Source organism: Dermacentor albipictus, chromosome 7 (assembly GCF_038994185.2).
Source record: "Dermacentor albipictus isolate Rhodes 1998 colony chromosome 7, USDA_Dalb.pri_finalv2, whole genome shotgun sequence".
NCBI lineage: Eukaryota > Metazoa > Arthropoda > Arachnida > Ixodida > Ixodidae > Dermacentor > Dermacentor albipictus.
The window spans coordinates 135,380,635-135,404,602 of NC_091827.1; the positions used below are offsets into that span (position 1 = coordinate 135,380,635).

The 23,968-nt window shown below is 49.8% G+C and overlaps 1 protein-coding gene across 3 annotated transcripts in view; it reads left to right on the plus strand.

Annotated features, from left to right (window-relative positions):
• The window catches only part of LOC135911545 (1-phosphatidylinositol 4,5-bisphosphate phosphodiesterase classes I and II-like), a 590,731-nt gene that overhangs the window by 412,967 nt on the left and 153,796 nt on the right, over positions 1-23,968 (plus strand). For all 3 annotated transcript variants that reach the window (XM_065443866.2, XM_065443867.2, XM_065443868.2), the window contains one exon: positions 18,945-19,013. In XM_065443866.2, coding sequence (XP_065299938.1) covers positions 18,945-19,013 — 69 coding nt within the window. The remainder of the gene's footprint in view (positions 1-18,944; positions 19,014-23,968) is intronic.

Consider the following 23,968-nt stretch of genomic DNA (forward strand, 5'->3'; position numbering starts at 1 on the left):
TATAAGTGGGTTCGACTGTACACCAATCGCAAAGTTAACCCTGAAACCCTGTGTCGCCTGGACACGAAACTATGGTGTGCCTCACATGTGTCAATGTGCTCGTTGCGCATTTTTATTGAAGATGTGTGGTAGAAATCAATGCACCAAGGAGGCAAACTAGACTGTGTGGATATGTGCTGTTCCACCATAAGCACACTTAATTGTACTGCAAATTGCATATGAATCTGCCCTGCCACAAGTTCATTATAATTAACAATATGCAGTTTAAACCTCCGATCCTTACATGTGGGCAGTGAGGCAGGTAGATGTTGTGTCAGGCTTTGGAGCTGACTTCCTGTTCGAACCTGTCCTATTATAATTCACAATATGCAGTTTAAACCTCCGATCCTTACATGTGGGCAGTGAGGCAGGTAGATGTGTCAGGCTTTGGAGCTGACTTCCTGTTGGAACCTGTCCTCCTACCTTCTCAACCGCCCGGAGTGAAATATTTGTTACGGCGCTCTGGAAGCACTTGTGCACAGCTCTTCATGACTTGTACCTGTGTACATCGATTGTTTGTATGGCGCTGTAATCACGCTAATAACACAATCACACATTGTATCTATATTTTTGTGCCTACCCATGTGTTGCTCATGCATTTTCCTTCTTTCTTTTCTTTTTAAATTGTGACTCTGCTTTGTCTTGCACTTTATCCAGTCTAAACACCCCCCTACAACAATGCCTCGGCTCGAGTGCACACAGTATGCAAATACAGTAAAACCTTGTTAAACCGTACAGGCTTAAACAGTAGTTTCATTTTAAAAGTATTAATGTCAGATCCCCGACTCAGCAGCCATTGAATATAATGCGTTTTGTGTCTGTATAAGCTGTACCAGCTTATTGCATACGTATCGGTTAATGTGTAGTATTTCCACTTTTCATCGCGCAATCACAGCAGTACGTCGTCCCCATCGGGAGGCCCGTCAGAACAACGGCGTCCAAGCGCCCTGTGCGTTTGCGTGTGAAGCCACATTGACGTCATTTCGGCGTCATGCAAGCAAGGACTCGCATCATGCCGAAGCTCGGGGAAAAAAGCACTGGGTGCTCAGTATAGAAGAAAAATTAGACATCATTTGTGCTGTTGAACTTGGCACGAAGAAGTCGGCGCTGGCACATGACAGGCATCTACTGTTGACTACAATGTGTGGCACTTGGAATGCAAAAAAGTTGCTCGGCAGTGCTGCTGCAACCACGAAAAGATGCCAGCTATGAGGTTTGGCTTTTCGTCATCGTTACCTGTGTTGTTGCCAAAGTGTTGCCTAACTATAGTGATGAGGACAACACGGAAAGCAACAGTACGAGTGATTCAGTCCCAACAGTAGCAGAAGCTGCATGTTATGCCAGCGTCATGAATGCAATCATCCCGACGAGAACAGCACCCTGCAATGAAAAAGGTACCCCGCGACCTCAGGAGCACCGCCGCGTCTGCACACGGAGAACATGCAATGCCAACGAGGAATCTGCAATGCGAGTGTTTGCTGAGAAGAGGGTCTGACTGAAAAGGTGGCTCACAGCTTCAGCAAGCTTGAGGCTACTCTCATCACTGCTAGGCCGTCACGGCGTCAAACAAAAAGGAAAAGAGCAGACTTTTGTCGCGGGAAGTGAATAAATACTACTATTTTTTGCCCTTTCTTCATTGCACTCTCTCCGAGTTCTGTGTTTGACAGGTAAGCGCGCGATCTCATGCTATTTCGGTTAAGCAGTACTACCGTTTAGTATGTACTTTTTCCATGTTCTGACCAACTGCTATTTAACGAGCTTTCACTGTAAATAAATAAACAAATAAATAAGCTAATTTAAAAGTCCACAGGCCTCCTCTTGCGTGCTGCTTAGCACTTCTATGTGTCGCGGTCGGTATGTCCTTTCGTTCTCAGCCCTTCCCCTCTGCTGCTTCCTGCGTTGCTCATTGCCAAGATTAAACACACACTTTTAGTTTTGGAAGTGGATTTTAGCTTGTAGAACATCCAACTCCAGTCACGTAAAAATTCAAGCACGAATAAAATGCCTTCAGCGCAGACCCGCGAATCGCACGGCGATCAGTCTTGCACATCGCTGCCACTAAGAAGGGCCCTTCCGTGGATGTGGCATGCGGTGGTTTTATTCAATTCAAATTGTAATGTAAAGATCTGTCCAAGTGGAGGTTGGCGTTGGATTCGTTTTGGCTGCTCTCGAAATCCTAAAATGGCATTTGTGATAACAAACGGCCACAGTTTGCACAAGCCATACACATGTGCAGCGAGGGAGGGAGGGAGGGAAAACTTTTGAGTCTTTAGAGAGTTTCGCGGTTATGAGGTCTCCGTCGTCTTCATCTTCTTGGCGCTGGCGACTGGAGACTTCTCTTCAGCAAGGGTGGGCCCCTATTCCAGGGCTCCACTGAGTCGCGCTGCATCGCTCGCGTGCTGCACTAGGGCCCTTTGGGCCGTGAGCTCGCTGCTGGTGAGCCGACTCTCCCATTGCTCCGCACTCGGGTGTTCGTGTTTGTGGAATGCTTTGTTGCGTTCGCACTCCCAGGTGATGTGGTAAAGTGTAGGTTTGGCACCGCACCAAGGGCAGGTGGCCTTGTATTGTGTCGGAAACATCTTATTGAGCACGTGTAAGTTGGGGAAGGAGTTTGTCTGTAGTCTGCGCCAGCTGGTCGCTTCCTCCTTTGAGAGGTCTTTGTGTGGTGGCGGATATCTAATTCTAGTTCCTCTATGTAAGTTCAGGGTCTCTGCGTATCCCCCCTCGCAAGCCTGTAGGTGGGTCTCCGGGGCATTCGACCACCCAGCTCGGAACGCTTCACCTCGAGCTAGGCTGTCTGCCCTTTCGTTCCCCACTATGCCTACGTGACCCGGGATCCAGATTAGTTTGTGTCGGGGCTTTTCCTTCTCGGCGGAGGTGGCTCCGCTGAGTATTCTGAGGGCAGTTTTGCTGATTCTGCCTCTCGTGTAGTTTCTGCACACCTCTTTTGAGTCCGTCAGTATGTTGAGAGATCGGCCTGTTCTATAACCTTCCGCTGCCGCCAGCGCTACGGCAATCTCCTCGGCCTCCGCTGTGCCAGCGACCTTTGCTGTGGCATACGTGATCGGGTTTCCTTCCCTATTAACCACTACCGTCGCGGCTACGCGTTCTCTTCCGTGTGGATATACGGCGAGCAAAACCGCAAGAACCCTGCTCATATTTTTTCCATAACACGTACACCCCTTGAGATTCAATCTCTTGTTTGACAGCATCTGCCAAAACAGTGCTGCTTCAAATTGATGGGCTATAAATATTTATGAGAACACGAGGAGCTCTCGCGTCTCCAGTAGGAGAAGTGCACTTGCAGGGGTGTGACATGGCGCCGTGTTCGATATATCGAATGTGGCGGTGAACTGAATTTCTATGTACGCTAGTACATCGCTGTACTTTTGCATGGGTTTTCAAGGGGATTTTACAGCTGTTCAATAGTGCTACGGGGTAGTATTCCCAATGACACAGAGCCGAGAAGGAAGAAGACGAAGACGACGTTTGGAAGCTAGCGCGGGCTGTTGCCTCTTGGTCAACTGCGGCGTATTGCCTTGTAAATATACTTGTAAATAGCTTTTCGTCGGTGTCTTCCTACGTAACATATTTGGTGGAGGTGGACGTTCCCTGTACCTCGTCACGGAGCTTCGCAGTGGACGGTACGTCGAGCCTACCTTCATGGCTCCCGGCGACGCCAACCCGACTCCACCGGCTCCGACACCTGCTGCCACTTCGACGACCTACATCAATTTGGCTAAATCCAGAAAGGTAGATATTCTCGTACTGCAGGAAACTTACATTCATAGGCTAGGCCAGATCAGCCACTTCGACCGGATTTTTCGCACTCGGTCTTACTGGGGTTATGGCGCGACGGGCAGCCGGGGTACGGCCATCGTTTTGATGCCGCATTTCGACGGCCTTGTTATTCGCCATGCCAGGGATTCCGAGGGCCGCGTCTTGTCGGTGGATCTTGATTGTGGCATTCGAATTGTTAACGTGTATGCTCCAAACCAGGCTAGAGAACAAAAAGAGTTTTTCGGTACATTAGAACCCTATTTGGTCGGTCCCTCTCGACTAGTTCTAGTAGGCGACTTCAACTGTGTGTTAGAACTGGTTGACCGCCTCTCGCGTAGAGGGACTCCAATAACGAAAGATAAGCGTGGTAATGCTGTACTGCGAGACCTCGTCGATGAGCTGGGACTGGTCGATGCTTGGCGCGTGCTTCGCCCTGGACAGTCAGGAATGACATGGACAGGGAGGGGTGGGCAGAGCCGTATCGACCGTTTTTACATCTCGTCGTCACTGGCTCCCAGTATGCATTCTTCGTGGTTAATTCCTTCTGCTCTTAGCGACCACAGCTTCCTATTTCTGCGGTTTGCCGATTCTAGCTTAGTACCAAGAGCAAAGAGACCGTGGCGCTTAAATCCACGTCTCCTAAAAGATAGGCAGGCAACCGCAGAGGTATCAGCCATACTATTTCGATCGCTTCACAACACAGCGAATCTAAGTGGTACGGAATGGGATAACGTGAAGGTCAGTGTGCGTGAGTGCTTCATGTCTTGGGGCAGGCGTCGAGCGCGCGAGGAGCGTGAGGAGATAAAAATCGTCTCCGACGCGATCCTCCTGCTCTCGAGGCCACTGTCCGGCGGGCCTGGAGTTGCTCCGGCGCTGGCCTCACTCCGAAAGGAACTTCGCATTCTCCTGCAGCGACGCTGGGATGGCTTGAGGGCCACAACCCGAGCAGAGCTGTGGGAAATGGAAGCGTGGTGCAGCAGAAATGTCCTACGTAAACATCTTTCAAGGAAGAGCACAACTCTCTCTTCCCTAATAGATCCACGCGATAATAGCATAGTCGACTCACCAGACGGAGTGCTTGCACTGGCAAGGCAGTTTTACATGTCTTTGTATGCCGAACCAGTTGCCTCTCCAGCTGTTTTTCCGTTTGCTTTACCAGCTGAGCCGCCGCAAGTGTGCGACTCAGCCATAGATGAGGACGAGCTATTTTCTGCCTTGAAGTCTATGAAGCGTAATCGCAGTCCAGGTTCCGATGGCCTTACAGTCGAGTTTTATGTTAAATTTTGGACAATGTTAGGGAAGCCGTTCACATCACTGGTGAACCGGCTACTCAGTGAAGGGACTTTGTCAGCGTCTCAACGAGAAGGGCTAATCACTCTCCTTTGTAAGGACGAGTCGAGGAGCACTGATCTGCGAGCATGGCGTCCAATCACGCTTCTGAACTGCGATTATAAGCTCATAGCAAAGTGTCTGTGTACGCGACTCACACCAGCGCTCAGCACTGTTTTGGGTCCGTACCAGGCATGCAGTGTCCAGGGGCGCTCTACTCAGCTTCACGGTATAGCATTGAGGGACCTTCTCCTGTGGGCAAACACCAGGAAACTTCCAGGTATTCTTTGCTCCTTTGATCAGGAGAAGGCTTTCGACATTATTAGCCATAGGTACCTTTTCCGTGTTTTGGAAGAGGCTGGTTTTAGTGTGGGTTTTCGGCAGATGGTCCAAGCTTTGTATTCTCGACCGACTTCTGCTGTTGTCATACGGGACCGCGTCGTCTCGGAGGCGTTCATTGTGGGGCGTGGTGTACGGCAGGGGGACCCCCTCTCACCTGCCCTCTACGTGCTCGCTTTTGAAGCGCTTCTGCAGAGGTTGTCTTGTGACCGCAGAATTGGCAGGTTCCTACTCCCACCAGGTTCCCCTCCGGTTGCGCTATTTGCCTATGCGGATGACTTGTGCATTGTCGTCCCGGACGAAGCCTCAGTTTGCGGCGTCTTGGAGGTCATGGACAGTTACTGCAGGGCGAGTGGTGCAAGGTTGAATAGGTCGAAAAGTGCAGCCATGTACTTGAACTCCACTCCGTCCAGTCCGCAGCCCGTTCATGGTCTCCCCGTGAAAACGCGGCTGCGCATTCTAGGCTTCCAATTCGAACCAGATGGTCTGTCTCCTGAAAACTGGCAACAGGCTAAGGAGAAGCTTGAAACCAGAATTCAGCAGTTCAGCGCGTTGTCATGCCCATTGACTGCTCGAGCGACAATCCTGCGCTCACTTTTGTTTTCATTCCTGACGTATGTGGCGTGTGTGTCTCCTGTTTCAACCCGAACCAAGCTCATCTTGGAGAGGGTTCTTTTTCGCTTCCTTTGGAAGGGTACAACTGGTTGTGTAGCTAGGCGGGTGCTCAAGCTGCCCAGGGATAAGGGAGGACTCGGAATTCCCGACCTGGGCATCGTGGCTACCGCACTACACGTCAGATGGACCCAGGTCGCCCTTAACTCGGATATGCTCCTGACTCGAAGCTTTACCTCGTTTTTCCTTAGCACCCGACTCCGCTTGTTTTCGCAGAGCACATTTTCCCACTGTGCTCCTCGTTCAGGAACCCCATCCACCATTTATGCGGCGGCTGCCAACTCTTTGGTCAGCCTCCGCACGGTTCGCCCCGACATCGACGTAGTTTCAACTCCACTCCAAGAGTTAGTAGACATCCTCACCCCAGGCCTCCCCCCGCATTGCCATATGTATGACCTGTCCATTCACAGGCCAAACTGGAAGCTCATCACGGCCAGTTTCCTCGACGCTAGGCGTGCCACTTTCATGTATCGCCTGGCGCGAGGGTGCCTGCCGTTGGGCTACAGGCCCTTCACAGCCGTCCCGGTTCGTGGAGCGTGCCCGTTCTGTGGCGCTCGTGAGGACACGGTTCATGCGTTTGCGCAGTGTTTGCTTCCTGCAGCTCTTCTCCGTAGGATTGCTAGTCTTTTTAATCTCCCAGGCATTCCCTATCAGACAGTCCGATTTTTGCACCCTTTGCCTAATCAGGCGGTCAACCAGTTCGTGCTTCTCCTCGCTGAGTGCTCCTACCAAGTTTGGTTGGCACGCCGCGATGCAGTTTTCGGGGGGAGGGCGCCGGGCCTTCACGAAGTGCTTGCGAAAGCACGGAAGGAGGTCTGGTTCCATCTCACCCGGGAGCGGCACCGCTTGGGCGAGAAGAAGTTTCTCGAAGTGTGGGCCCGTCCTGCGGTAATTTTTGATGAGTCAGGCGGAAAGCTTTCCATTAAGTTATGATGCATGCTCCTAAGGTCGCTCGACTCGGCCGTGTGCGCCAGTCGATCTACGGGGTTTTGTTTGGTTCAGTGGAACCCAGAGCTAGAACCGGTGGCGGCGCACCCTTGGTTGGTCGCGCTGCTCCGCGGACGGCTTTGGTGCTCTGCATGGTTGTATGCCTTGGCCTCTTTTGCGCCGAGGCAGTCCGAAGGTCAGTCAGGCTCGAGTCCTGTACGACCAGCATGGCTGTTTGTGTGTTGCGTGCGGTAACTTTGTGTTGCTGCACCACAACAGCCCCCTTGTCCGGGAAGGACCGTTGGCCCGAACCAAGTCCCCCCACCCAGTCAACCCGGGTTGTGGGGGAGTACCGGGGTCGACGTATCGGATGATGATGGGTTGATGAGATATGTATGCTCATGGACGCGGTGCCTTCAAAGGTGCCAAGTCCTCCTCCCATCTGACAACGGTACATCACCCTCTCCGCTCCCCGTGATCCTGGCGTATTCTCGGCAAAAGATGGGGAAGACGTCGAGGACTGGATCAGCCTTTACGAACACGTCAGCCGCAATAACCGGTGGGACCCAACTATCATGCTCGCCAACGTCGTCTTTTACCTCGGTGGCACACATCGAGTTTGGTATCGGACCCGCCGCCCGTATCGCCGCCCGTATCGCGTATCACCGGCTGAGCGTCAAGTGATTCACACCGAAGTTCGCAAAATGCTTGCCAAGAACATTATTGAACCGTCATGCAGTCCATGGGCGTCACCGGTTGTGCTGGTAAAAAAGAAGGATGGCTCATGGCGCTTTTGCGTGGATTATCGGCACCTTAACAGGGTTACCAAAAAGGACGTGTATCCCCTACCTCGGATTGATGACGCCCTTGACTGCCTCCACAGTGCTCGCTATTTCTCCTCTATTGACCTTCGCTCCGGCTATTGGCAGATTGCCGTGGACGATCTCGACCGCGAGAAGACTGACTTTGTAACACCCGACGGTCTTTATCAATTCAAGGTGATGCCGTTCGGCCTATGTAACGCTCCTGCCACTTTTGAACGCATGATGGACTCCCTTCTTCACGGTTTCAAATGGTCCACGTGCCTGTGCTACTTGGACGACGTTATAGTCTTCTCCCCAACATTCGCTACGCACCTCGAGCGCCTCTCAGCAGTCCTGGACGTTTTTCGTCGAGCCGGTCTGCAACTCAACGCATCGAAGTGCCAATTCGGCCGTCGCCAGATTACCGTCCTTGGACATCTCGTTGACGCGAACGGAGTGCAACCGGACCCAGGCAAGATCCATGCTGTTACGCACTTTCCTGTTCCGAAGTGTGTCAAGGATGTGCGCAGCTTCATCGGCCTTTGTTCCTACTTCCGCCGTTTCGTGAAAAATTTCGCGGCCATAGCACGACCACTAACCGAGCTTTTGAAAAAAGACGCCCCTTTCCAGTGGGGCGTTAACGAGGCCTCTGCATTCTCGCATCTAATCGACGTTCTCACAACGCCTCCCGTTCTGGCCCATTTCGATCCTTCTGCGCCTACCGAAGTCCGTACTGGTGCCAGCGGTCACGGAATTGGCGCAGTACTGGCACAACGCCAGCGTGGCCACGACCGTGTTATCGCTTACGCCAGCAGGCTCCTCTCGCCCGCGGAGCGCAACTATTCCATCACTGAGCGTGAGTGTCTGGCCCTAGTTTGGGCGGTTGCGAAGTTCCGCCCATACTTATATGGCCGACCCTTTTCCGTTATCACAGACCATCACGCGCTTTGTTGGTTATGCTCATTGAAAGACCCTTCAGGAAGACTTGGTCGCTGGGCCTTACGCCTCCAAGAATATTCGTTCGCTGTCACCTACAAATCTGGCCGACTACACAAGGACGCTGACTGCCTGTCTCGCTACCCGGTAGACGAGCCTGACGACGCCGACAGTAGTACCGCCGACGGCATTTTCTCTGTGTCTGCCTTCGCTAACATCGCCGATGAGCAGTACCGAGACCTATCGCTGCGAGTACTCATCGAGCGTCTGCGCTCTCCACCTACCGACGCATCCGTTCGCCGATATGTCCTCCAGGGCGGCATTTTGTACCGAAGGAGCTTCCTCCCTGATGGCCCTGCTCTTCTTCTTGTCGTGTCACAACATCTACGACAGACTGTGCTCTTTCAAATGCATGACGCACCCACTGCAGGACATCTTGGCGTAACCCGCACGTACGACCGCGTCCGCCGCCGCTTCTATTGGCCTGGTCTTGCTCGCTCCGTCCGACGCTATGTTGCTGCCTGTGATCCCTGCCAGCGTCGGAAAACGCCTCAGGTGCTACCTTCCGGTCATCCCCAGCCGATCACCGTCCCTGTGGAACCGTTTTTTCGTGTTGGATTAGACCTCCTCGGTCCCTTTCCCACGTCATCCTCTGGGAACAAATGGGTAGCCGTCGCGACTGATTAGGCCACCCGATACGCTATCACTCGGGCTCTCCCTACCAGCTGCGCCACTGACGTCGCGGACTTTCTCTTGCGTGACATTATCTTAGTGCATGGCGCCCCGCGACAGCTGCTTACTGACCGTGGTCGTAACTTCCTCTCGAAAGTTATCGCCGACATTGTGCGTTCCTGCTCTATTCAACACAAGCTGACTACCTCATACCATCCTCAAACCAATGGCCTGACAGAGCGCTTAAACCGTACTCTTACCGACATGCTGTCCAAGTACGTTTCGAAGGACCACCACGACTGGGACGTTGCCCTTCCTTACGTCACCTTTGCTTACAATTCTTCCCGGCACGACACCGCCGGATTTTCTCCATTTTATCTACTCTACGGTCGCGAACCGACCTTGCCCCTTGACACGGTACTTCCTCCTGCTGCGACCTCAACAACCGAGTATGCGCGCGACGCCATCGCCCTCGCCGATCATGCACGCCAGCTTGCCCGTGCTCGACTGACGGACTCGCAAACCACGCAGCAGCGTCAGTACAACGCCCGCCACCGTGACGTACAGTTTTCGCCTGGTGCACTCGTGCTCCTGTGGTCGCCCTGTCGTCACGTTGGACTTTCCGAAAAGCTCCTTTCGCGATACACAGGGCCATACCGCGTGCTGCGCCAGGTGACGCCTGTGACTTATGAAATCGCTCCTGTGAGCTCAACCTCGTCATCTACTCTGGCGTCTAGTGATGTCGTGCACGTCAGTAGGCTCAAGAGCTACTACACTGCTTCAGAGTCCAGCCTTTAGTCGCTCCGGGACGGCGCTTTTGCCGCCGGGGGTAGTGCTACGGGGTAGTATTCCCAATGACACAGAGCCGAGAAGGAAGAAGACGAAGATGACGTTTGGAAGCTAGCGCGGGCTGTTGCCTCTTGGTCAACTGCTGCGTATTGCCTTGTAAATACACTTGTAAATAGCTTTTCGTCGGTGTCTTCCTACGTAACAATATAGACAATAATTCGATATATCCGAGTTTGGTATATCCAAGTTCAACTGTACATTGCCAATGACTACATACCACTTTCATTACGAAACCTCATTAAATAAAATAATAATTTAAGTGCTTAGGTAGTATCAGTAAAGTCACATGTTTTCGGCATGTTGGAATCTAGCATTGCATGAATAACTGGCAGAGTGGCTAGTTTAGGCTTTGTCCAGTTCACAATGGTTGCGGAGTCATTCAAGAAACAGAATATCAATTGCAGTGGTGCACATGGAGGACATGTTGTGGTTTATAGTGATAAACAGCTGTCTGAGAGTGATGACGTATACCGAGGGTGAACAGATACTGTCTACTTTACTCTGGTTGTGGGATCTATTGTCAAAACATTTTAATCCACAAAGTCGCCAATGTAAGTGGAATCTCGACGATATGATTCTGCTTAATACGTTTTTCAGGATAATATGTGTCTCCCTCTTTTTCTGGCCAACGCCCCGTAGGACATATATATTGTTATACGGTTATTGCAATTGCCTTTTCACCTTGAATTGGCTAATACGACCACAGAAGTGGGCTTTTACTGGTAGTTCTAAAGCTCACAGCTTTATATTCAGGTGCACCAGCTTAAAGAACATTCCAATGACCCGTGAACAACGTGTTAGGCCGCAGCCACACTGGAGGAAAAACTTACGCCACCGGGGGTGCTGCAGCAGTGCAGCCACGTCGACGGGCGGTGCACCGCTGTTCACAGGAAACGCCACAGCTTCTTTCTTTAATTTCCAGAAGAACATTTTTACTAACATTAAAAAGAAGAAAGTTCAGCACAAACTGACGAGCTATTTCAACATTGCTGAATAAAAGCGTGTTGGCTGCGGCTCCGTGGAATCGAGCGGTGCTGCTCTGCATAACACACTATGCGGAAAAGTATCGCTTGGCGCCTCACGACCCTTTGCTATTCAGTTCGTCGCCGAGTATGCCTATTTTCATACATTTTGGCCTTGCTTTAGATAATATGATTTTCGGATTATATGCTTTATTTTCCAGTTCCCGTGAAGATCGTATCACCGAGTTTCTTTTGTGGTGAGGGCCTGTGGTGTAGTTAAGCTGTCACTACGGGAAGCTTTTTCTGCTGGCCTTCTGGTTGGTCTAGTGTTTACTTTAAGATAAATTAATTATTGTATAAAACGGCGAGTGTGTCAAGCACAGAACCATGCACGATGCCAGGTGGTCCAATAATGACAGTGGAGTCTACAGATCAGAGGTAATTGAACAGGGAGACAAGGAAACTAAACGTCACACTTACGCAGCATCCAGTGCACAGCATCGTCACACTTAAAGTGTGCTTTCTTTACCTACGCTCAAAGATTGCAGAGCATCGTTAATGACTCTTTTTAGTGCCCCTTAAAGCATGTCTCCACAAGCAATGAATTGAAAAATCCGAGTGCACCTGAGCACTTGTTATGAGTTGTGAATGCGAACACATTAGTGACCAATTGAACATTTCTGAGCAGTCCTTCGGGTTTTGGTGGTTTGGGTGCACTATGGGTGCACTGCACAGTTCCGATGGTAACGTCTCTCCGTAACCGGGGAGGCAGGTGACGCAGAGCAGGAACAGCTGGTAGCTCGAACGGCTCACACTCGTGCCAAGCATTGACGATCCGGCTGGCCCACTGGTTGCACAGCAGGCATGGCAGAGACGATCTGGCTGGCCTTGTTCCTGTGCTCTTCTTCTTCATTACAATTACCCCCGGTGCAAAAGCGGAGCCATCCTGGCGACTTACGACGTAGCGACGAGCGCATCATATAATTGTTTCAGGCGGCGCACGTGAACAACATCCCGTCCACGGCGGCGTTTGTCTGATGTCGATGTAAGCGGCTCTATGACATAGTTGACGGGAGAGGTCCGTTCGACGATGCGGTATGGTCCATCATACTGCGAGAGAAGTTTTGTCGAAAGTCCAGGCGTGGTAGAAGGCATGGACAACAAGACAAGGGTGCCGGGAGCGAAGTTCGGATTCGTAGCATCGCCATCACGATTGGCGTTTTGTCGTTGTTGGTCAGCGGAGGTGAACTTTCGGGCTAATTGACGGCATTCCTCGGCGTATCGGTCGACGGCTGAAACGGGAGCACATTCTGATGCGTCTGGTGTATAAGGCAAAACCGTATCGATGGTATGGGAAGGATCGCCACCGTAGAGAAGAAAGTATGGAGAAAATCCTGTGGTACTTTTTGTAGCCTTATTATATGCGTACTTGACAAATAGGAGGATGATGTCCCAGTTTGTATGCTCCGATGAAACGTACATGGCGAGCATATCACCAAGGGTGCGATTGAAACGCTCTTTAAGTCCGTTAGTTTGAGTATGGTACGCCGTGGTGGTCCGGTGAACTATGCGGCATTGAGCAAGCAGAGCTTCAACCACCTGCGACAGAAACACACGGCCTCTATCACTCAGCAGCTCCCGAGGTGGGCCATGACGAAGAATGAAACGATGGAGCAGAAAGGATGCAACGTCACTGGCGGTCGCTGCAGGTAGAGCAGCGGTTTCGGCATAGCGTGTAAGGTGGTCAACTGCGACAATAATCCATCGTTTTCCAGCGGGTGTTAGTGGTAGCGGCCCGTACAGGTAAATTCCCACACGGTCGAAGGTACGAGCAGGGCACGGAAGCGGCTGCAATAATCCGTGGGCTGGATAAGGCGGAGATTTGCGGCGTTGGCATTGCGGGCACGAGCGGACAAACTTTTGGACAAAAGTAAACATTCCGCACCAGTAATAACGTTGCCGAGGCGCTTATACGTCTTCAAAACGCCTGCGTGTGCACATAGTGGGTCAGTATGGAAAGACGCGCACCTGTCGGAACGCAAAGTCTTAGGGATATCCCAGGAGCCACTGGCGACCATAGGGCTGGTAGTTCCGTCGATACAAGAGGTTATCCCGGACAGCAAAGTGGACAGCCTGGCGACGCAGGGAGCGGGAGATGGGGGATGCAGGCGAGCCAGAAAGGAGATCCAAAAGAGAGGCCACCCAAGGATCCTTGCGCAGTTCTGATGCGAACGTGTCGATGTCGACCGAGGATACCGCCTCAATGGTGGAAAGGGAGGCCGCGTCGGCAGGCAGCGGAGAGCGGGACAGAGCGTCAGCGTCAGTGTGCTTGCGACCTGAGCGGTATATGACGTGTATGTCGTATTCTGGAATGCGCAGAGCCCAGCGGGCAAGGCGTCCAGACGGGCCTTTTAAAGAGGATAACCAACAAAGGGCGTGATGGTCAGTAATGACATGGAAAGGCCTGCCGTATAAATAAAGGCGAAACTTCCCGAGTGCCCAAACGATGGCCAGGCATTCTTTTTCTGTGACGCTGTAATTGCGTTCCGCTTTGGTCAGCGCACGACTGGCGCAAGCAACGACGTACTCGGAGTAGCCAGACTTGCGCTGCGCAAGGGCAGTGCCAAGGACAATACCACTGGCATCGGTATGCACTTCAGCTGGGGCGGTGGGGTCGAAGTGCCGCAGTATAGGCGGAGACGTCAGGAGACGGCGTAAGGTCACGAACGCGGTGTCGCATGCAGGAGACCCGGAGGATAGGTCGTTGGCGCCACTTAAGAGTTGTGTGAGAGGTGATATTATCGAGGCAAAATTACGAACAAAGCGTCTGAAGTAGCAACAGAGGCCGATGAAGGCGCGAAGTTCTTTGCGTGTCTTAGGTTTCAGAAATTCTGCCACACCGCGAAGTTTGGATGGGTCGGGGCAAATGCCGTCTTGTGATACGACGTGACCCAGAATCATGAGCTTGCGCGCGGCGAACTGGCACTTTTTCAGGTTCAGTTGCAGGCCTGCGTTGGTCAAGGACGTCAACACTTACCTAAGGCGAAGATGCATGCTGAAATCAGGGGCGAACACAACGATGTCGTCGAGGTAACGCAAACACGTGCTCCATTTTAGGTCGCGCAAGATATTGTCCGTCATTCGTTCAAACGTAGCAGGCACATTGCATAGGCCAAATGGCATCACATTAAATTCGTATAAACCATCTGGCGTAATGAATGCAGTTTTAGGGCGATCAACTGCTGACATCGGGACCTGCCAGTAGCCCGAGCGTAAGTCCAACGACGAGAAGAATTTAGCCCCTTGCAAGCTGTCCAGAGCGTCGTCAATGCGCGGTAGAGGGAATACGTGTTTGCGCGTTATCTTATTGAGACGGCGATAATCGACGCAGAACCGAATGGAGCCATCTTTTTTTTGTGACAAGAACCACCGGTGATGCCCACGGGCTATTGGAAGGTCGAATGACGCCGCGCTGAAGCATGTCGTCCACGTGCTCACTGATCACCTGACGCTCCTTGGCGGATACGCGGTACGGGCGCTGCCGCAATGGCGCGTTGGAGCCAGTGTCGATGTGGTGGCTGACGGTTGACGTGCGACCCAGAGTAGACTGAGCGACATCAAAAGAAGAACGGAACTGGTCAAGCAGGTGAAGAAGGTGGGAGCGCTGCTTGGAAGTAAGGTCATCGGCAATGAATGGTGTGAATAAGTCACCTGATGGCGGAGCAGAAGTGGAAAGTGCACAGAAGTCAGTGAGCTCTGTATACGAAGCGTCCGGCACGTCCGTTATAAACATGTCATCAAGAGGCTGAACATGGCCAAGTGCTTCACCGCAAAGAGCCGTCACGGCTGTAGGAGGCGGATTGCAGACAACGATGGCGCTGAGTCCGGCTGAAATGTCAAGCGTGGCGAAAGGGAGGGGAACATCTTTGCGGGTTATGAAGAGTTCTGAAGGAGTGAAGAGGACAGTGCCTCCAGAGGCAGCGCCACAAAAGACGGGAACAATGGCAGACGAGTACGGCGGTATGGTGATGTCTTCCCGAAGGACTAGCTTAGCGGGAAGAGATGTGGCGCCGACTAGGGGTACGTCACACAGAGGCGATAATTCGACTTCAGCACGTGCACAATTGATGACGGCGTTATTTCGCGAAAGACAGTCCCACCCAAGTATCACGTCCTGAGAGCAGGACTGAAGAACCACAAACTCCACATTATAGAGAACGCCCTGAATAACAACTCTAGCTGTGCAAGCTGCTGAAAGCTGCACTGGCTGGGCGCTTGCTGTGCGAAGAGAAAACCCAGAAAGTGGCGTCGTAACTTTTCGTAAGGCGCGAGAGAGGCGTTCGTTTAGGACAGACACGGCTGCTCCAATATCAATTAGCGCAACGGTAGGGAGGCCGTCCACAGTTAGATCGACAACGTTCGAAGGCGACAATGGAGGACTTGTACAGATCGATGGCGACGCAGTTCTTGCTTCCTGAACTGCGGCGCTTAGTTTTCCTCTTGCGTGGGTGAAGGGCGCCGACGCAAGAGGGATAACGAGTGGCGACGCGGGGAAGGCGAACGACGTGGAAGGACCGGGCGCTCGGCTGGTGGTCTGTTCGACTGCCGACTAAGATAAGTGTCTTGAAAAGGTTGCACGTCGGCACCAACCCATCAGAGTGCAGCATGCGGCGGCGGCAGAGTCGTGCAACATGGCCGGGAATACTGCAGGCATAACATATGGGCCTGTTGTTTTGTGTGCGCCAAGTATTAGCAAACTCAGGTGCAGGTCGATGAACGCGATGACGAACGGGTGGCAGCGGCCGTGGATGTAGCGCAACGAGTGGTTGACGAGGAGGCTGCGCGGCGACGGATGCGTAAGTAGGTGGCGCGGCGCCAGGGTACAGCTGATGCTGCATTGGTAGAGCCTCAGCAACTTGAGGCTGCGCGGCGACGGTTGCGTAGGTAAGTGGTGCGGCGACAGGGTACTGCTGATGCTGCATAGGTAGGGCCTCAGCAACTTGCTCTTCAATAACCCGCCGGAGCGTAGGGGCGAGCTGTGTAGGAGGCTGTGAAGGCAGCGGCTGCCGTTGGGGTAGCTCAGCAAAGGGCATTAGAGAGATCTGACGTGCAATTTCCTCCCGCACGAAAGCTTGGATTTGTGTGAGCAGGGGGGAGCGATCAGGGAGGACGGTCATGGAAGAGAGGGCCTCGTCAGCCACTGAGGGGCGCCTGGTCAAAGCGCGTTGCCTTCTCAACTCGTCGTAGCTTTGGCACAAGTTTATGAGCTCTGCTACGGTGCGCGGACTCTTGGCGATCAACATTTGAAAAAGTCATCGGCGATGCCCTTCAAAATGTGCTTTAATTTCTCATTTTTGGGCATAGAAGCATCCACACGTTTGCACAGGTCGAGAACCTCTTCGATGTAACAGGTGAATGTTTCACCGGGTTGTTGCGCTCGCTCTCGCAACCGCTGCTCGGCGCGCAACTTGTGGACGGCAGGGCGACCGAAAACTGCAGCGAAACTGGTCTTGAACGCGGACCGGGACTGAAAGTCGGCTTCGTGATTCTTAAACCACAGGTGAGCCACTCCCGCTAGGTAGAATATGACGGCATTTAACTTGGTGGTATCATCCAATCGATTGTGCAAGCTCACCCGTTCGTACGTAGCCAACCAGTCATTGACGTCCTGTTCGTCCGTACCGCTGGAAACCGCTGGATGGCGTTGCGGGACAGCGCCAGAGCAGGCAACGGGGTGTGACGGCGGCGTCGCCTGGCGAGAGTCAGGCATGGCGGAAGGCAGAGTCCGAGACCGGAGTTCCAGGGTGTAGATGTTCTTGAGTACCCCGCACCTTCCACCAATTGTAATGGGTGCACTGAACAGTTCCTATGGTAACGTCTCTTCGTAACCGGGGAGGCAGGTGACGCAGAGCAGGAACAGCTGGTAGCTCGAATGGCTCAAACTCGTGCCAAGCACTGGCGATCCGGCTGGCTGGCCTTGTTCCTGTGCTCTTCTTCTTCATTACAATATATATATATATATATATATATATATATATATATATATATATATATATATATATATATATATATTTATATATATATATATATATATATATGGACTGGACACCGGCTCATTAGAGCGAGAGCAAGGGCGACGTGGCATTGCGGCGATGTCCTCTTCTCTCACGCAACACTTGGCACATTAACTTGGCAGCAGGTGTTCTCTGTCACCCGCTCTGCTCCGTCGAAACGTGCTTGTAACATGGCATTACATCCAATGCGAATTTACCTGCCGTTACACTGCTACAGATGGCATACGCCAGCTTTTTCACTCAATGGGCCATTTGATGCGTTTGCATCAAAATGGACCATGAGATGCAAGCGTGCATTAGCGAGGAAGCCCGGGTAGCTAATATTTTAATTAATGTGAATAAACAAACTTGGGCAGGTCATGTAAGGTATGAAACTGACGTCAGAGTAACAAAATCACAACAGCTATATGGAGGAAAGTGCAGTCGAGACGTGTAGTTTTGCTGGCATGATGTACAGTTGATTGATACGAGGACAGAGTACTTGGAGATCACATTTGTCTTCTACTGGGAATGTAATTGGATGATGATTGTCATCATTATCAATGACTAAAGCACATCTTGCACATTGCGAACACTCTAAAATTGCCTAAAAAGTGGCATTTTCTAAGCAGTTCATCAAAGGTTGCCTCAAAGACCTTGACTGGTTGTTCTTCAATTACAGCACTTACATCGTGACATGTGTCAGTAGTGACCACATGGTGCATGTGGCATTTTGCTTACCAATATTGGTAGTGGTTGGCTTAGAAGACGAAGCATTATTGTCCTGGTAGTTGAGAATCTGCTGAACTATGTGGGGCGTAGACACAATTACGGCTACGCGAGCTTGAACAGCTGTAAGACTGCTGATGTCTCGTGTGACGTCTCATAATCATTACCTTAACCAGAGTGATCTTTCTTGCATGAGAGCAGAGCCAGTCTCCGTATTGTTGCCTCCCCCACACAACCATGTCATCTCTCGGACTGTCCTCAGAAACAGTGGCTCATACCTGCTTCTGGATATTCTTCAAGAACAGGGCAGCATGTGCAGTGATTTCAGGGTTTTGCATTGGCAGTTGAAATATGCAAATCTGAAAGAAAAAGAGAGGAAATCGAGGAAAATACAATTGGTATCAGCAGGAAAAGGAAACCGCGGGAAGAGCCATAGCAACAAGCAAGAGTAAATAGAGAAAAATGATCAAATTAAGGACACTAGTGCTGAGATCTGGGAAAAAAATTCTCCATCGTGGTGTTAGCAATTCTGTGACCACGTCTAGTAACGGAGGCACCAAAACAGAACAAAAAGGATCATTGAAGAGGAGACCATACATTGACATAATGAGATTTTTTTTCACAATTTTTCGATGTTTGCTGCCATCCTCATTCCATCACACACTTCTCTATCATTAACTCTCACTCTTTTCTTGCTACTGATATGCTCACATTAGCCAGCAAAAATACTTCCATGGATTATACTAACATTTTAATTTATTCAGCCACGAACAAAGAAGCAGTTTTAAATGAGCAAAATGTATTGCTTTGCTTTCTTAAGTTGAATGCACAATGCAAGTGTCGCTCTGTTGCAGGCAAGCTGGACCAAACAGTACGAAGCCTATCAGACGAGGGCAGCCAAGAAAAGACCCTGTCATTATTGGGTGAGTTTCTCACTTCCAGCTTGATTTGCAGAAGTGTGCATGTACCAGCAATTTTATTCTTACAGCATTTAAAAAGGTATTGCATTCGGCAGTGCCTTATATTCACTCTAAATTCACAGCAGGATTGCATTACTAGTTGGCATCATCGAGTAACTACTACGCGCAGCATTGTATACGTGATATCTGTGAACTGCAAGTGTCAACCTGTGGCAAAACCAGTCCACGTAGTTGCAGCTGCTTGCTCTCTGTGCTAATGAGGGGCGTTCAAGAGAGGGTGTTCATCTTAACTTTCTCTGAGAACTACTCTGTGATTATACGTGTGGCTGTCGCTTTTCTCTGCGAGTATAAGAAAGCTGATGCTTTTTTTATCGGTGGAAGCACACGAGAGAGGAGAGTTGAGTCATGTGGCGCAACCGCCAGATGGTGTTGCCCTCCATGCACCTCTCTTACATTCCCTTTTCGTAACGGGATCAAGCGTGCGCTAAGAGGGGGGTGCAGATGAGTATGCACCTTCTCTTTTAGATCGGCCATGGCCGTGTATGGCACGGGCATTTGCTAATGGCCTCATGCATGCTAGAAGCATTGGTTCCCCTGCCCTCACGTCAGTGGCACCATTAGCTGCCTCATTGTGGCCCTCACGTTGCGTTCTTGCTCATGACAAATGCAGCATGCGGTTCCAGGCAGCTTATCTGCAGCTTATCTGCCACTGTGTGAGAAATCTTTCATTTGTCTACTTCAGTGCGTCTGATGTAACGACACATGAAATCTCTTGAAGATAATATCATCAGAAGTGATCACTTGAAAATATTGCCCTGAATAGAAGTTACCTTTGCAAGATTTTTGTGTGCCATTGCCGCTGATGGCCATCATGAGCAAGTTACGGGCTGCGTTCATCTCTGAAAATCACTACATATTTATTATTGGGGTCACCTTATCAACATTGTCATGTTACCAAAGCTTCACTTAGCACATTGATTCCCACAGTGTGTGAGATCTGCCAGTTTTTTTTTCTTCTGTACAAACAAGCCAAGCAAATGCTCCTAAGTATATTAGTGAACAAGGTGAACAAAAATGTGCAACTTCGTTGCAAAATATGAGCAAGAACTTACTACTACAGTCAAACCCACTTATAACGATCCCAGATGTAATGATCTATTGGTTATAATCACCATGTTTCAGTGAATTTACGATTTGCCGACCCTGCCTATTGAAACTGCTTCCAGGTACATATAACGAATGTTTTTTTTTTTTTTAAACTGCTCTACTGTTACGACAAATGGTTCGAACCCACTCAAGCTAAAAAGAGGGTGCACACAAAGTGCCAAAGCATGAAAACACGACCAAAGTGGGCGCATGGCAGCACTCGCCTCAATCCAGTCCAACTGCGACAAGGATACAGCTTTTGATTAAGTGAGCGAGCGACCATTGCACACGGATTTCGATAGCTACGAAGAAGGTCACTTGCTTTCAAGGTACGCCTCCAGGGAGAGGACGTACAGCAAAAACAGCATGGCGCAGGGCGTGCAGTGTGTGCCAGTACAATATCGGGTGCCACGATGGCGGCATTCTCACTTTTGCACAATTGTTCGTGTGGCACGACATGCATTATGCCGATCTCAAGGATTTGGAATGACCAGCTATGTCCTTCCACCATGGGAACAACAGCCGCTCAAGTGTTTCTGTCGCTACTGTTCATATTCGCGTAGCCTGAGTAGGCGAAAACACTGCACCAGGCACTGCCACCACGCAATGTTTGCAAAGGATCAAAAGTTACTATTCCATTATCAGGAGACCATGATTCGGCGGCACTTTGTTTACACTGATAACAGTTCAAGGTGATGTTCTACCTTAGGAACATCGCACATTTTTGTCCGAAGTGATGTAGATAATGTAATTTTATGGCTCTTGTGTGGCTTAGGCACAGTGCTAATGCCGAGGCCATGGTGTCCGAGACCTTCACAGAATGGTGGCAAGTCGCAGTAGTTTTCATACTTTATTTTCTGGTCAACTAGGATGCTTCACTCTCTTAGGAAAAACACAGTCATGTTGCGCTGGTATTAAACTATATTACAAACCCTTGAATAGCAAATTACGGCTGCGCTTGCAGTTTTGACATGACAGGTGATCGGAATTGCGTGCCACACTTAGATGGAAATTTCTAGCAAGGTGTGGGAATGCACCGGGAACAAGAAAGACACTGAAAATATGGTTTTTAGACCGAAGTGCTGCCGGACTGTAACTGCTGGCGCCAGCTTCAGTACGGTGAGCTTTCAGTGGTTTTTAAGGACGAGCCTATATATAACTACCTACTGATATAACGACCAGCTTTCGCAGAACTATCGAGTTCGCTATAAACGGGTTTGAGTATAGTTGTAGGGGCAATATTCATTTATAATGTTGCTAGAAAGGAAAACACCAGTCATTCTTGATGCACTTTTACTGCAGTATGAAATGTTCTATAGCATAAGCTGCGAGAGACATGACCGTCTATGTTATAATAAGCACTGCACTATAAGAAAAGTTTCTGTTGAAACCTGGACATGTAAAATCTGCAGTTCAAGTGACCATAAATACCAAACTGTTGGAACATTGAGTGGTGCTGTGATTGTGTAATGCCATCTGGTGCAACCTCGTAGACCTGTAGATCAGGATGGTCTCCAGATTTACTGATAATGTGGCCCAGGAACAGAAGCTCATCGTAAGTGAAGCTGCACTTTTCCGGCTTCAGAGTGAGCCATGATGACTTGATGGCCTCTAGTACTGTCGCAAGCCGCCTAAGGTGATTGTCGAAATTTGCCGTGAGGACGACAACGTCATCCAAGCAAACAAGACAGGTCTGCCACTTCATTCCTGCGAATACCGTGCCCATCACACGCTGGAATGTAGCAGGTGCTAAGCACAGTTCGAATGGCATGACCTTGAACTTGTAGAGGCCATCTGGCGTAAAGCGGTCTTCTGCTGATCCCTCTCGTTCATTTGGATCTGCCAGTACCCTTTCTTGAAATCAATCGCCGAAAAATATTTAGCATTGCAGAGCCAGTCCAATCCATGAGAGTAGGTATACATTCTTGTTTGCGATCCTCAGGCAATGATAATTGGTGCAAAAATGCAGAGTATCTTCCTTCTTCACTAAATTTACAGGAGATGGCCGTGGATTCTTGGATGGCTGGATGATTTCATCATGCAGCATTTCATCAACTTGTTTATTGATCTCTTCCCATTATTATGCTGAAAGTTGGTATGGGCTTTGATGGAGTGGTCGAGCACCTTCTTTGGTTATTATGCGATGCTTTGCGATTGCTGTTGGTGTAATCCTTGATAACATTGAAGAGAAGTTTTTGTATCGCTGAAGAAGACATTTGAGCTGTTGCTGCCCACTCATGGGGATACTTAGAATAATGTCAAAGGCTGGTTCGGGAACTATGGCCATCGAGCTTGATGTGGCAGAATCCAAAAGGTCAAGTGCATTGTTTGTTTCCACGCTTTCCTCGATGTAGGCGATCATCATGCCGTTGTTGAGGTGTTTCTACATCTTGCCTGAAGTTTGTCAGCAGGACCTTCACTTTCCCTTGAAAAAGTCGAGCAATTTCTCTTGCGACACAAATTTCACAGTCGAGCAGAATGTGGGTCACCCTTGGCGATACCTTCTACATCTACAGGTGTTTCGGTGCGGATGGAAATTATAATGCTGGAGCGAGGTGGAATGCTGACCTGGTCTTCTAGCATGTTTAAGGCATGTTAAGCGAGTGCCCAACACAGTGGCGTCGCTTGGTCTATGCACAGAATTATGGACTTGGATCTTAAGTCGATGACTGAGCCATGTTGGCTGAGGAAGTCCATGCCGTCTTCCTGTGTGCGTTGTTGCAAGATAACAAATGCCGCAGGGCAAATCCGGTTATAAACTATAGATCTTACCGTGCAGATTCCAGTCAGTGTTTTATCATATGTCCTCTAGCTGTCCGGATTTATTTTATGTATTCATTTTATTGTGCCTGCAAGACCGAAGTATTACTGTAACAAGCATGTCAATTACAGAGGGAAGTGGGTAAAAACATGTACATGAGGGAATAACAAAGCAGCAAAAGGTGGTTAGTTATTACAGCAAAATTGATTAGTTAATTGTATCCAGGAGTGATGATGTCTGATAAGGCTGAATGAAAGTTTGAGTTGCCCTTGATTGCGACGACTGCACCGAGAAGGTAGTTCCATTCCTGGGAGGTCCTAGAAATAAATGATTCGTGACAGGTTATGTTGTGGCATTGAATTTCAACCTTATGGCTATGATCAATGTGAGAGGAAATGTAGGTAGGAGATGACATAAGATTATCGTGCAGGTAGTACTTGTAGAAATATAGTTCACGAAATAAAGCAAAGTGAAAGCACTTAGGTCAGGCTGAGAGAGAAGCAAGCAGCAAAGAGTTTTTCATGGCAGTTACGCTTGATGTGTGGCTGTGGCTATAATGCTATAAATTAAATGTGCGGCATTGTTTTGGATTAGTTGAAGTGATTGAATAAGGGTTTCGAGGTGCGGGTCCCAGATGGACCAGGCGTACTCCATTTTACTCCTAATAAGCATTTTGTATAAGATTAGTTTTAATGATGTAGGAACAGAAGAAAAATTTCAGTGAAGATAACCTAGCATGCGGTTACTAATGTTAATTACCTTATCGATGTGCAATAACCAGGAAAGTGATGAGGTTATGTGGATGCCTAGGTATTTAGAGAATGTTACAGCTTCTAGGGAAGTATCATTAAGTTAAAAGTTTGGTGGAGGAAGATTGTTGCGAGTTACATGCGTGCATTTACATTTAGTTACGTTAAGTTAAATTAACCATATGTCATACCAGTTAGAGATAGCGTTTATATCGTCTTGTAAGAATTTGCTATCAGATTTGTCTGAGCTTTTGCGGAGGATAACACAATCATCTGCAAAAAGGTAAATGTTAGAAAAAACT